This window comes from Mesitornis unicolor, unplaced genomic scaffold, assembly GCF_000695765.1.
Source record: "Mesitornis unicolor isolate BGI_N332 unplaced genomic scaffold, ASM69576v1 scaffold3475, whole genome shotgun sequence".
Lineage (NCBI taxonomy): Eukaryota > Metazoa > Chordata > Aves > Mesitornithiformes > Mesitornithidae > Mesitornis > Mesitornis unicolor.
In genome coordinates, this window is record NW_010183292.1 from 10,207 (window position 1) to 23,832 (window position 13,626).

The 13,626-nt window shown below is 39.7% G+C and overlaps 1 protein-coding gene across 1 annotated transcript in view; it reads left to right on the plus strand.

Moving 5' to 3' along the window:
- The window catches only part of PLXNB2 (plexin B2), a 78,166-nt gene that overhangs the window by 6,591 nt on the left and 57,949 nt on the right, over positions 1 to 13,626 (plus strand). Inside the window, exons 4-9 of the mRNA XM_010184063.1 lie at positions 2,846 to 2,946; positions 5,082 to 5,208; positions 7,018 to 7,168; positions 9,195 to 9,309; positions 10,032 to 10,134; positions 10,606 to 10,707. Of these exons, the coding sequence (XP_010182365.1) occupies positions 2,846 to 2,946; positions 5,082 to 5,208; positions 7,018 to 7,168; positions 9,195 to 9,309; positions 10,032 to 10,134; positions 10,606 to 10,707 (699 nt within the window). The remainder of the gene's footprint in view (positions 1 to 2,845; positions 2,947 to 5,081; positions 5,209 to 7,017; positions 7,169 to 9,194; positions 9,310 to 10,031; positions 10,135 to 10,605; positions 10,708 to 13,626) is intronic.

Consider the following 13,626-nt stretch of genomic DNA (forward strand, 5'->3'; position numbering starts at 1 on the left):
AAATGTTATACTCTAGGTGAAGGTTTTCCAGCTAGAAACCACATTGGAAAAAGTGCCAGATAAGTGACTGATAAAGCTCTTAATAATATGATTAAAGCACTTAATGATATGATAGTGTGTGAGAGAGGTTACGTCTTTCTTTTTTTTTTGAGTAGTTGATACTTCTCATTTGGCTTCTGTTCAGATTTGGAACAGAACTCCAACCTTCAACATTATCCACAACAGCCTGGGCAGCCTGGCACCCCATTTGACAAGCTGGCATGTGTCTTAAAAGCCCTGAGGTCCCTACCAGGCTATGCCATGAGCTGCTGAGCAGCGTAAGGGATGGCAGCAACCTTGAAGGAAGATAAGTTTTCTGGTGACAGTCTGCTTGAACTGGTAGAATTTAGGAAGGTCACAAACAAATTTTTCAGAGAAAATTTGCAAAAAAATAGTTCCATCTCTACAAAATGTTTAAATTTAGAAAGCGGTAGAGTTCTGCCAAAGAAAGGATTTCAGAATAATCTTTTCCAAGTAGCTCTCACAGACACTACAGTTTCTGAATAAGGCGAATAGTAGTTTCATTTTACAAAACCTGTTCAGCTTAAATATGAATAACTAAAGTTGGGAGCTCTGTAATGGCATTACATTACTGTCATCGTCAAGAGTTAATTACAATGATCAGTCCCACCCACTTTTAGAAGCGGATAGACAGGAGGAGAATGGAGGCCTTCGGAGCTGGGAGAAATGAAGCAACTGAAATGAGGGGAGAAGAATAAATGCTGAAATTTGCACTTCTGGGTTAAGCATGGCTGGGAGTTGTGGGAACAGAGATATCAGAACCCTGCCCTGGGAATTAAAATGGTTTAGAGTTATTTAAAATAAGGTAAACAATAAAGGGCAGGCTAGCAGCGCTGATAGGCATTCTTAATGCTAAGCTACCTGGCAGAGGCAGCCTGCCTCAGCATTTGAAGATGAATTGCTTGGGCTCTGTAAGCACTTGAGCAAAGTGCAAGTGATATTGTGATGGGTGATAACTTGAAGCAGCCTTTAAAATAAATCAGATTGGGAGAAATATGAGGAAGAATGATACAGAGGTTAAGGGCCATAGTGAGAAATAAGCTCTTGCTTTCCTGTTTCACTTCTCCTCTCAGCTGCTGCTGCTGTGGCAATAGCAGGAGAGGGCTTAGAGAAAATGCTTTCAAAAGTCAGCCCCCTCCTCCCCACTCTGCTCCCAGATCTTGGGCAGAAAGCAGGAGAAACCTCTTGCAGCTTCTTGAGGGAGTTGGAAAGGAGCCTACCACCCCTGCAGTGCTCACACTACCTTATCAGAAGTGATCATCACTGGGAGGATCCCAGATTCCTTCTGGTCCTTACCATACTGGGAGGAAGGCAGAGCCTGTGGCAGTTGCTTGCCGTGATCATTTGCTTGTTTGCTTGTTTTAGCCTTTCTCGCTCTCTTCGATTAAGAGAGCCAATTAGAAAGTCTCTAAAATTAGTTTCTCTGCATTATGAAGCTGGCTGTAAATGGAACTGCTTTTTTGTTGTTGTTGTAAATCTATTAAGTTTACTTAAAAATTGCTCGGATGGAAATCTCTAGGGCTTGTTTCTGCCTACCAGAATTATGAAGTAAATATTGGCATAAAAAAGCCAATCTCTGGATATTAAATTACTCATGGGTACCAGTTAGTGAAACAGCGTGCCAGTAACTCAGCTCCAGTTAGGCAAGAATCTGTGGAAGAAGAGAGTGCTTAGAAGGTAAACCTCTGTAACAGTAAATGAAAGAAAACTACCCAATATTGACATTTTCTCAGAGTCTGTCTGAACTCTCCAAATTAGAAAAAAAGAGGCCAGATTCAAACTTTCAAAGTAGCTTTGTAATTGCCTGCTGTTTTAAATGAAAGGATAAGGTAGAAAAAAAAGCTTACATCTCAGAGTTACTGTTGCTAGACTTTTTGTGCTTTTTAAAAGTAAAACATAGTCATCAACAGGGAGAGCTGGTTATGCCCTGTTCTCTTGCATAATTTCAGCAGCATAACTAAAAGGGATGGTTGTGTGCTGGCTTCTTTTCCTGTGCACTAAGGAAAGACAAAATTGTTTATTTTCAGCACCAAAGGAAATCAAAACCAGAAGCCATATATTTACTGGGGGACTGAAACATGAGAACTGGTGGTACTCTTTTCCCTGCTGCTTCCTGTCATAATTACTTCTGTTTTCTTTCATAAATTCATTGCATGGTGGAGGGTTATGCGTGGAGAAGGGCAGTAACCCGAAGCACCCTGGCTCTCTCACGCTGCAAACCTTCTGAGATGCCTTCTGGCTAAAAGTGCCACTGGTGGTCACATTTCCAAACTATTTCATCTCTGTGCTAGTGATATGGAGGGGAGGATATTCTGTTTAAAAAAAGATCTAGCCAGTACCAAGTTAGCCTTCTAGTACTGGTCCTGCAGTAGCAGTTTCTTGAATTCGGAGTTTTGATGCAGTTTCTGTCCTGCAGTGCCTGCTGTAATGCTGATTCCCAGAAGTAACATAATTGGAGGAAGTGAAAAGCTCAATTTTTCTAAGACTTGCTCATGATTCTGGATTATAACAAAGTCCTACATTATTTTGGAGAGGTATTAGAGAATATTGGCATTAAAAAAAGCTGGAAAAGTGTGTGAATTTGGACTTTGTTAAGGGGAAAATAACCAGACTCTGGTTTTGCATGGATTTTCTTAAAATCAAGCTGAGCTTTGATCATAGTAATACAAGGTCAAGCATTCTGCTGCCACAGGCAGTGGCACTGTACAGCCCTGTCCACAAACATTTCAATCTCCTTGTACTGTCTTCAGATCCCTTACAGTTTGCCTTACCTTTGATTCTCCAGGTGCATCGGCTGCCTGTGCAGGACTGCCACAAATATTCGGACTGTGAGAAGTGTACTCAAGCGAGGGATCCGTACTGCGGCTGGTGCGTGAGAGAGGGCAGGTGAGTGCTGCCACTGCTTTTTTGGGTGCAAGCAGTGGAATAGTTCAAATTTTGACACATGCCATGGGTTACTGCTTAGTAGAGCAATCCCAGCTTTTTGTACTCAGCTCTACACTCCTGATAATGATTTAATTTTATCGTGCAGACATTAACGTCAATCTTCTGTGCATACAAATAAGTCCCCATTGACTTCTGCAGGTTTGATTAGTTTGGGAAAATATATACTATTCTGCTGGTACTGAAAGTCAGTATACATCTTCTAACTGCATGTTTTATCACTCTCTGAACTGTACAGTCAATGTTCTCCCAGAAATTAAAAGAGAGCTCTCTACTTAAAACTCAGAAAATATAGCGTATATTTTAAGTAGAGCAGGAAAGTGTAAAAAAGAGCATAAAAGAAAAAACTGTTCATGTCTGAAATAAAGTATATAGCTCAAACACTGTTTATGTATAAATGTCTCTCAAGACATGTAACTACACTGAGTCCTCACCTAACTGTAGGAGAGCAGAAAGTGTCATTTGACTATCTGCAGAGGTTAACTAAATTAATATTCAAACACGTGTAAAATAGGACAGCACTGAGCATCTCTGGAATGTCTCTTCTCTGCACTCTGCATTGATTGGAGTGGCGAGAGGGAGGAGCGGTCTTGCAGCTCTCTTTTTGACTACTAAGTTAATTAACCCCTTGGCATGAGTGGCCGGGAATTCATAATTCGCACTACTTGCTATTGGAAAAAAGGGGCTATTTAATTAGAGTATGCAGATGAATTTCAGGCTTCAAGCTTCATGTCTGAAAATGTGAACTATCACGTCAAGTTACCTGTCAGCCTGATGTGTAGCATAATATGGAGCACTGCAGAGAAACTTTTGTGGTACATGCAGATTTATGTAATACACTGTAACTCTTCCAGCCTGGCTTTCAGTTGCCAAGGATGAAACCTGGGGATTTGGAATATACACCTTGAACTTCTCCTGGGCTGCTGGGAGTTGAAGGCCATGTCATACATCATATAAAAGGCAGTTTTCCCTAGATTTCCCTTCAGGTTTCTGATATGACCACTGACCTCAATATCTCAAAATATTAATGGTCTATGAGAACAGGCAAACATTAATTTTTGCATTTGCTGGTATTTTTTTTGCTAAACTTCTAATGTTTTTCTCGTCTGCACCATTTTTCTCTCATGAACAGGCTTAATTTTGTGTTTAGGGCTATGTTATATGACTGTAGACTCTGTATGTAAAAGATACCTTTACGGGTAGGGTGGACAGAATTGTGCAGCAACTGCACTGTGTTAAAGCCCCTGATGAGGGGGCTTCTGCTACAGCAGCCAGACATCCTAACAGCATTTTCTCCTAAATATCGCACAGAATGGTAAGAATATGGATGAGTCTGTCCCCACAAACACACTTCAACAAGCTTTTGTAGCCACATATGCAGCTTCTGCACTGCAGCATCTCTCCTTTCTTTCCTTCTTATACATGAGCTGAGAAGACCTCCCACTATTTTTGGTGAAGCGGCACAAGCACTGTTGTCTTCTCATAATGGTAATTAATGGTGCCCTGGCAGAGAGAGGTCTTAAATAGTGGCAAACATTCACTACAAAAATAACATTTCTAGTTGCTACAGTTTCGCAGGAGCTCTCTACAAGCCTGTGTGCCCCCAGCAATACTTCTCTATTGCATTTCACTCTCATGAGTAAGGTGTCTTTATTACTGGCAACACACAAGTGACTGCCACTTGACCTGCAGAAAAAACAGGCTCTGCCCACTCATTCAGGACTTTGTTATACATTACAGTGAAGATTAACAGATGATCAGGCAGTGGCTCCTGTTGGGTCCTGTGCTAAACATTACTTCCTCTGTATGGATTTGGGTTGTCTAATCCAAGGTGGTGTCCAAACTAGTACAGGCATATTTCTCCAGTTGCTTTTGACATCTCAAACCATCAATACTTATTCCACCACTTATTCTGTTAAAAATTTCTAATAACAACCTGAATAGTCAATATTAAAGCAAATTCCCAGTCATCTTGTGTTGTAAATTCAGGCTTTAGTCCTGAACTTGTTTTGTAGTTCAGAAGAGCAGAGTCCAGCTATAATACTGCTTTGCCTTGGTTTTTTTTCCTGTTTTGTCAGGTGCACAAAGAAGGCAGACTGTGGAACAGCTGATAAGGAGAACCACTGGCTGTGGAGTCCAAGTGGCACATGTGTGACTATCATTAGTGCAGACCCTCTAAATATGAGTCGCAGAGCTCCTGCTAAGGTATGACAAGAATATGCTTTCCCTATTTGTTCTTAAAGCACATTGATGTGACTACCAGCAAGGCGTATATCTGCATTTCTTTATGCACCGTGAAGACTGGGAATGGGATAGTGTTTTGAGTATCTCAGTCTCTGGTGTTTCTCACAGTGCTCTTTCTTGCCTGCTGTTTTCGCAGGTTGCAGTTCAAGTTTTCTTCTAAGTGCTCTTTTTGACCTTCTCTGTAAACTAAAATGATGTACTGCTATGGCTGATAAAGCACTTACATCTATCTGAATATTTTGAAAGTGTTGCACAGCATTGTATAACCCATAAAAAGGAATTGATGGGGGAGATTTCATGCTGAGCTTTCAGCTTACTTGAGCATAAACTTAAGTAAGCAGCGAAGCCATAAGCTGTTGCTTTAAAATCAGCGGTGGATTTGCCTACACAGTAGAGTATGTCTGGGTACATGGAAAAGGTAAATTCAGCATGCAGAACGACTGTGGCAACAAAGCTAAGTGCTCAGAGTGTGACCAGAATGTCACAGCTTGCTCTAACTCAAAATGGAGCATGCCGCTGCAGTCTGAGGCCTTCCTAGGGGTGCTCAGCAAGTAAAATCAGTAAAATAGCTTTTAATCCCTCTTAATTAGAAAGAAGGACACTAATTCAAGTCACTTCAATTCCATTCCTAAATTGTGTAAACAGCATTGTGTTAAGGCTATTTCTATGTTGAATAAAAATGTTAGTAGAGTGTAACTAGTCCACCTTCTCTTAATTCCGATCTTGTCAAGTTGTGTTGACATGTCTCTGACGTCTCATATCAGCACCTGAGGCCAAAACACCTAAAACCCAAAATCAAACCCAACTTCAATGTGTGTTTACATGCTGCCTGTAACATCACTAATGCCACTATCTCCTCATGATTCCTTTACTCACCAAAAAACATTGCAGCTTATAACGTAGTGGACTGGTTTCAGTGAGGAAGGGATGATTGTCATTTCTACTGGCAATACAAAATGGAAAAAGTTAAACTGTATAATTGATATATCTGAAGCATTAAATCAAAGACGGTGCCCAAAATTTCATTTCGATTTTTTCTTCTTTCGCTGCTAAGTTTTCCCATTTTATTTTATTATGGGGATTGGACTGGATGATCTTTCGAGGTCCCTTCCAACTCCTAATATTCTGTGATTCTATAATATTCTGTGATTTTGCTTTCAATTTGTCACATGCACTGTGTATTAACAATTTCCTTGAGGAGGTTAAGATCTCACCATTAGTCAGAAAACCTTTTTCATCAGTAATGATAGATGTCAGTGGGTTTTTTGCATGTGCATTGAGTCTTGAGGAAGCCACTTTTCTGTTCAGCCCTTTCAAACTCCAGTTTTTCCAGCCCATCCAGCCTTGGTTTCATTATTCACTGGTAACACCTAAGGGTAATGTAATTTTAATTAAGTTTGTCAGGATTTAAGTGTTAACCATTCTGTTTACTGCTGCTAGACTGGATGCTGAGGACAAGAAAAAAAGTCTTTGGGTGTGTTTGCACAGACATTTTTGTTCTGATATAATGCCTTGTCTGAACAAGAGATTTTTGTACCAATCTAATTCAATATAGACCCACCCTGGAAAAGTTGGTAGAGGTATAAGAAGAAAAGATTAGCAGATGAGAAGAAATAAAACTTGAAAAGGTGAACCATCTTCTGTGATACTAGGCAAACTATCACTGTTGACCAAAAAAACCAAGCAGTTGAAAATTATCTGGCCATAAATCTTACTGGATCCTGGTTAATTTATTTCAAATGTTTTATCCTTTTAAAATTTTGTTTCCAGGTGGAACTGACTGTAAGTCCATTGCCAACTTTGACTAAGAGTGACCAGGTTTCATGTACATTTGGTGAAACAACCCATGATGCTCAATTAAAAGATGGAGTTATTATCTGTGATCCGCCTGATAGAATTCCTCCAACACCGAAAGGTCAAGGTAAATAAATATTGCTACTCTCCAGGTATAATAAGAGGAAAGAACTCTAATCTTACCCCAGGCACTCGGAGTTGTGGAGCCAGAAGAGCTGCATATGTGCTTCAGATGTGACGGTTTTTGTCTCTAATGTCTTAGTTTTGCTCTTGTCAGCTGTAGTTCAGTGGCTTGTTTTCTGGTCCATGTCACAAGATTGTCCTTTCATAAAAGCTTTGCCTCTTCTACTATGTGCCCTTCAGCTTATCCAATAATAGTAAGTCCAGTGGAAAAATATGTGATCATATAATTAAGGGCTGTATCATTGTTCTGAACCACTGATTATATGTTTAAGGTCTGTTGCCAACCATAATTCTTGTACTATTTCCTAGATAGTGCTTTATTCATGCTTTAAGTTCACACATCGTGATGCATAAACACGTGGAATAAAACTGGTTACACAGCACTTTTTATTATGTATCAAGTTTAAAAAAAAAAAGAAAAACAAACTGGTGCTATTGCAGCTTACAGAGGTACCTCTGAGGATAGCCCTTTTGTATGTATCACAACAGCTGTGAACTGTCAGGCGGTACTTGGAAGCACTTTTTAAGATAAGTTTCAATTCTCTTAAGGCTGAAATAGGTCAGAATCCAGTTTTAGTTGCAGGAAGAGTAATGATGTTAAAAATCTTACTCTTTAAGTTTTAAACTAGTTGGGGTGTGTCACAGATTATGCTAAGTGTTAAAGCAGCACTCCATTATTTAGAGCCATTTCACAGTCCCTAAATATTTTGTAGAGCAGGACATAAAGCAACCAGGTTGATAAACATGACATTTTGATGTCTTGCAGCATAAAACGTGAGACTAGAAGCCTGTCAGGGATGCCATTAGAGTAACCAAATCATCTAGAAATAGCACACTTCTCTGAGTTGGTTGCACAGTGGTCCATCTGAAAGGATGTTCAAAAGTAATACAGAGGTGCTCAGAAGCCTGGCAGACACCTCAGCAGAAGGCAGACAGTTACAAACACAGGCAGTGGTTCCTGGCAGCAAGTGACAGAAAGTCCAGACCCATCCACTTACTGCTAAGAATCTCTGTTGAGTTTGGAAATGCCTGTGTTACTTTGGTTGTGGTTGGTTCCAAAGAGAATAGGGCCTTTCTAGAGAGGAAGGATACTTTTCCACCGTCCCGCTGTTAGGAAATCCCCTGGCATTCCTACCAGTCTGAAATATTCAAGGGCACTCAGTGCAGGCAAAGGTGACTTCCAGCCAAGCAGCTGATGGTCTTCCAGGAACCCGTTCAAGGAAAGCAGAGTTTGAAATTGCGCAATAGCTTGTGAAATAGCTAGTCACAAGGGCCTAATGATTTCTGCTAAAGGTAGTTCAAACAGTTTCGCTGAGGAAAGCACCCATTTCTGAAGATGAATTTTCCACTCTTTGTTCAGTAATGATGCAGATGAGAAGTGCATTTGTGGAGAAATCATGTACAGCAAACTGAAGATCACAAGTGCTGTGGTAACTTAGCATTGCAGGCACTGTTGGGCATTAACCACAAAGATCACTTGCTTTAATTCACATGACTATGACAGTTTTAATCTACAAATGAAACAAGTAATATTACATGCAGACATATTCATATTTAAGAAAATGTTTTATTTAAAATTACTGTTCTCGTGCCAGTTTTCATCTCTGTTTAATTATCTTGTTATTCAGTTTTCCTTGTTCTTCTAGACTTGTTAGAATTCTAGCATGATGATAGCACTGCTGAGTAACACTTCCATAAAACAAAGCTATGCTGTAATTTTGCTTCTTCCCTTTATCCCATCTCTGCTTTTATTCTGACAACCATGTGCTGAAAATTCTGTAAAGCTTCAAAAGACAAAACAGAGCTTACACATCTGAAGTATAACAGATCACGAGATCCAGAGTGTCAACAGTATAGTTAAATATTCGATTATGTCCTGTAAAATAATAAAAGAACTATCATTGTATCATTCAGCTCCAGAACTAAAGAATTCAACAGCCACTTAGATATCTTTTTTTCTTTTGTGATAGATCATGTTTCAGTTCCACTTCGGTTAACCTTTGGAGAGAACAAGACATTTTTTGCATCACATACTTACCCTTTTTATGACTGTGAAGAAGCAATGAATCTTATTGAAAATCAGCCGTAAGTATTTCAGCTTCTTAACTTATGTGTTTAGATCCTGTGGCATGGTGTTTCAGGTAACTGGCAGCTGAGTTACGCAATCATTTCATAATTAAACATTTGGCACCAAATCCTTTTTCTTACATTTTAATGGAGTTTAAAATGGTTGAAGGGCACCAGGTGAGCCAGTAACATGAAACACATGCAATAGGAATACTCATGGCATGTGCAATTAAAGTTCATTGGATTGCCGTTTCTATAGCTGCTAATGCCTCTGCAGGTGAGCTCTGTGGACACCTGCTTACCTACTTGTTCCCTCAAAGGGCAGACCAGGGCTTTGGGTTGCAGTGCATTCAAATTGGGCAGTCAAAGCTGACTCTGCCCCATCATCTGCTCTGCTTGAGATGTTGCTGCCCCAGGGCATGTGAAGCCAACCCAAACCCCACTTAGTTCACCCTAATGTACCAAGGTTGATCAAGATCATTTCCAGTCCTCTCAGACTTGATCTCAAAGTTTGTGAGAGATGCTGTGGTTTTTTGATCCTTGCTCAAATATTTGAGGGAGAAAAGAGCTTTTTGGGGTTCTTTAACTGTTCTTACTATGAAGTTTTCAGCTTAATATAGTAAGGACTCTGTAACAGATTGATCTACCCTCCATGAATAAAGATAGCATTTCAGTTACTTCTTTTGTCAATGGGGAGAAAAGCCTGACAGTTTGTCATGACTATCATATTATATTTGTAGATGCTATTCCTGTGCAAGCAATAGATGGAATTGCCAGTGGGACTGGAAGAGACATATCTGTGAAGAGTCCTCTTCAGTACAGGATGTGATTAAACAAAATATGGTAATGTTTAAAAATAAGATTATTAGGTTTTTATTAGAACACTTCAATGTTTTCTTTGCTTTTTCTCTCGTATTGATTGGTTGAATTAGGGATTTTAAGAGTATTTAAAAGTTAACTCCAGAAGTGTAAGATTTTTTTTTTAGTGACAGTGCGGGGGTAGGAATTCAAGGGTGTGATTGAGGAGGGGCAGAGAGACTGAATAACTCCTGAAAGGATATTTTTGTTCCTTTTACTATTTTGCTTCAATGGGAGGAACAAGATTTCAAGGCTGGGAAAGATAATCACCCACAGCTTTGACATATGCTGCAGTCATTTTTAGCATGTCTAATTTGAAAGGGTGTAATCAAATCTGTCACTGTATTTTAAGCATGAAGTTCTTCGGAACAATCATTCCATTGTCCGAAGGCTATCGGAGCTTGTTGTGATAAGACTTCTTATTTGGAATAACATATGAAATGTTTCTCTCCCCAGGAAGAAGAATGCCCACAGTTTCTAAACCCTAACCCTCCAATAATACCCATGGAGTACCGAACAACGGTGTATTTTGAGGGAAGGCATCTAAATTATTATCAGGTAAGCAGAGTATTTCAAAGCTAGCTGTCATTTGAATTCTAGTTCACCTGCAGCCACACCCCTCAACTAAAGCATTCGTTTGTGTTCCTTGGAGATCCTGCTCGTAATTGGTTTTAAAGAAGGAAAGGAGCTACACATTCAAGTTCGATATAATATTGGTTATTGTGGTAGAGTCATCACCAAGACAGAATTAGAACTGGACAAAATATTTTAACTACTAGATGGGAAGGTTTTTTTAAGGAATGTAAGATGGACCTACTGAAACACTTGACAATTATTTTTCATCTGGTGAAAGGAGAGGTGGTTTAGGAATTGTGTTTCATATCTTGTTTCTAATTAAATACTTGCACCTTTTTTGTTCTAGAATGGCATTACTTGGTCTGCTTAATTCAGTTTTCACTTTTCAAACAAAAAAATGCACTCAAAAATTAAACATTTGTTAGTTTGGATAAAACAATCTTTCACTTTTTTTTCTTGTGTGTGTGTTGACTCAAACCAGAAGATCAGGTATTTTCTCAGCTGTAGCAAAGGCTGCTCAGTACTTGCTTCCAGAAAGTAAATTACAAAGCTACTAAGAGGCCAAAGTTTGACTCCAAGCTTTTAATTGCTTTATAACCTAGACAGTGCATTAAATGTTATTGTTAGTTTGATAAAAATGAAGCTTAAAACCCAGTTCTTTAAGTGATAGGTCAAGTATTGTTCTTAGTTTCTATTGTTTGTTTCTGCGTTGTCTTTGTGTAAATGTGAATTGATGATAGCTATGCTGGAGATCACATCAATTGCTTTAACTACCAGCCATCTATCAAGGGAAAGAAGGCTCTTGGTTTTGGTGGGTTTGATTTTGCAGTTGTTTTTTTTTTTTCTTTGCCAAATTGAAATACTGTATAGCTTACAAAGTCCTTCTATCACCTCTGCTACACCCGCCAAGGGATTGAAAAGAGTAAACAGGTCTGGAGAGGAACAATGCAAGATGGGTATTCAGAGAAGGGTGAGAAGTAACCTGTAGGCACTACAATTGTATCAGTACGCTATACATATATCGAGACCATGCTATAAGAAAATATGTTCAAAAATAAGCATTTTTACTTGAGATTTTAGAATATATGTAAGCAAAGAAAAGTAATTTGGTGAATTTGTTCTCTGAGATACAATGTAATCTTTCTGAACTACCAGTAAAGGGAACAAAAAGCTTCAGCTTTTTTTTTTTTTCCTGTCAGGTATCAATTACATTTAACAGAGGCACAGACACATCCCATGGATTGAAAGCTTTGTCATGGGTAGCAATGTTTAACAGTTTGTCTACAGACCAGCCTTAGTATGCATTTATTTAACTTGGAACTGGGAAAGCCTATGTGGAATTCAAGTCTCTGTAAGAAGTAAGATGAATGCATAGGCCCTAGGCTGGAAAGGCTCTGGAGAGCAATGAGTGTCAAATGATGTCAGAATCATTTTTCTTAGGTGAGAGCTATGTGGGAACGTCATCTCTGTCATGGGAGCAGCTCCATCCTGGTACAGAGGTGCATTTTTAAGCCAAAATAGTAACGTCTTCAGTGCCAGGATTTGAATAGTAAGTTACACAGTGACTGCAGCTGTATACACAGACCTCTAAGTATATGTGAAAACAGGCAAATAAGGCATGAAATAGTTGTAATCATACAGGCACTCATGCCTGCTAGGTCATGCTATCTGAAGCAGTAACTTTGGTTACCGAAAGCTCATTTGAGTAAGGGCATAACTTACACTTGGCCTTTGGTAAACATCCCTTGGAGGGCAGGGTGGCTCAGGAGAAGCCATGGATGGATATTTTTTAGGGGTTGACCTACAGCCCAAGTGGAAAATAGCATGTGGCTTCTCACATGGAATGATTTTGCTACAGGATATCCTGGGCATTACTGTATGTTTGGAGGTAGCTGTCAGGCAGCTATGAGCACGTTTAAGGTCTTTATCGAATAGGGCACTGGTAGATATCCATTTTTCTCCTATATTCTTTGCCTAAATTCTTGCTCAGAAAAATGAATGCTCTGTAGTTGCTTTGAACTACTAGCTCTATTATCTTGGTTTAATCTGTGCTTTCCTTAAAAGGGCAACACACAACCACCCTATCATGGGTGACTAAGTACACTAACCAACATTGTACATATATGCATCTTTATTTCCAGGTCGAGATTAGCAGTGAAGGTTTGGGCTTAGTGAGTAGGAGAGGTGGACGACTTCTAAAAGTGCTATTGCAGGACTGAAGGTGGAAGAATAAGTTCACACATTTTGTATGCACCTCTTAACTTGTGAACATTTCAGTACAATGAATAAATTCATTGTGAGGGCTTCCACTGGAGGGAAATAGACTAAAAGAGGAGAAGCTGTTGACTGTTTTCCTGTCCCGCCTTCCTCTGAAATAGTTTCAGTAGGAAGGAGAAATAAATCCAAGCTGCTGTCATTCTCCTGGGAATAGCCCTCATCCTGGACAAGGAGTTGAGCGGAAAGTTTACAGATCAGTCATATTGCATGCAACTTCTGAGAGGCATTCTCCAGCTGAGTCCTTGAAAGTCTGGCATGGTAGATGACACAGATATACCAGCATCAAGATAACCTTATCAGCCCTCCAAAGATTTTCATTAAAAGTCATTTCCCATTGCATTTGACTTTGTCATGTGTCTGATGTGTAACTCGCTTTCCCAGTGCTTGGTACATGTCTCTTCTTTCACCGAGACTGCTGAATGGGAGCTCTGTGGCCTTCTGCTCCAGAGCCTGGTACAGCGACTCCTGATTTCCATTTGCTCCAGGTGGCAGCTGTCATGCACACTGAAGCTCTCCTCCTCTCCCAGCACCTTCTGTTAAGTGTGCGGAAAAGCCTTAGCAGCAGCAGCAGAGTTTGAACACTTTTGAAAAATACATGATATATTGAAATGTAGAGTAGGGCAA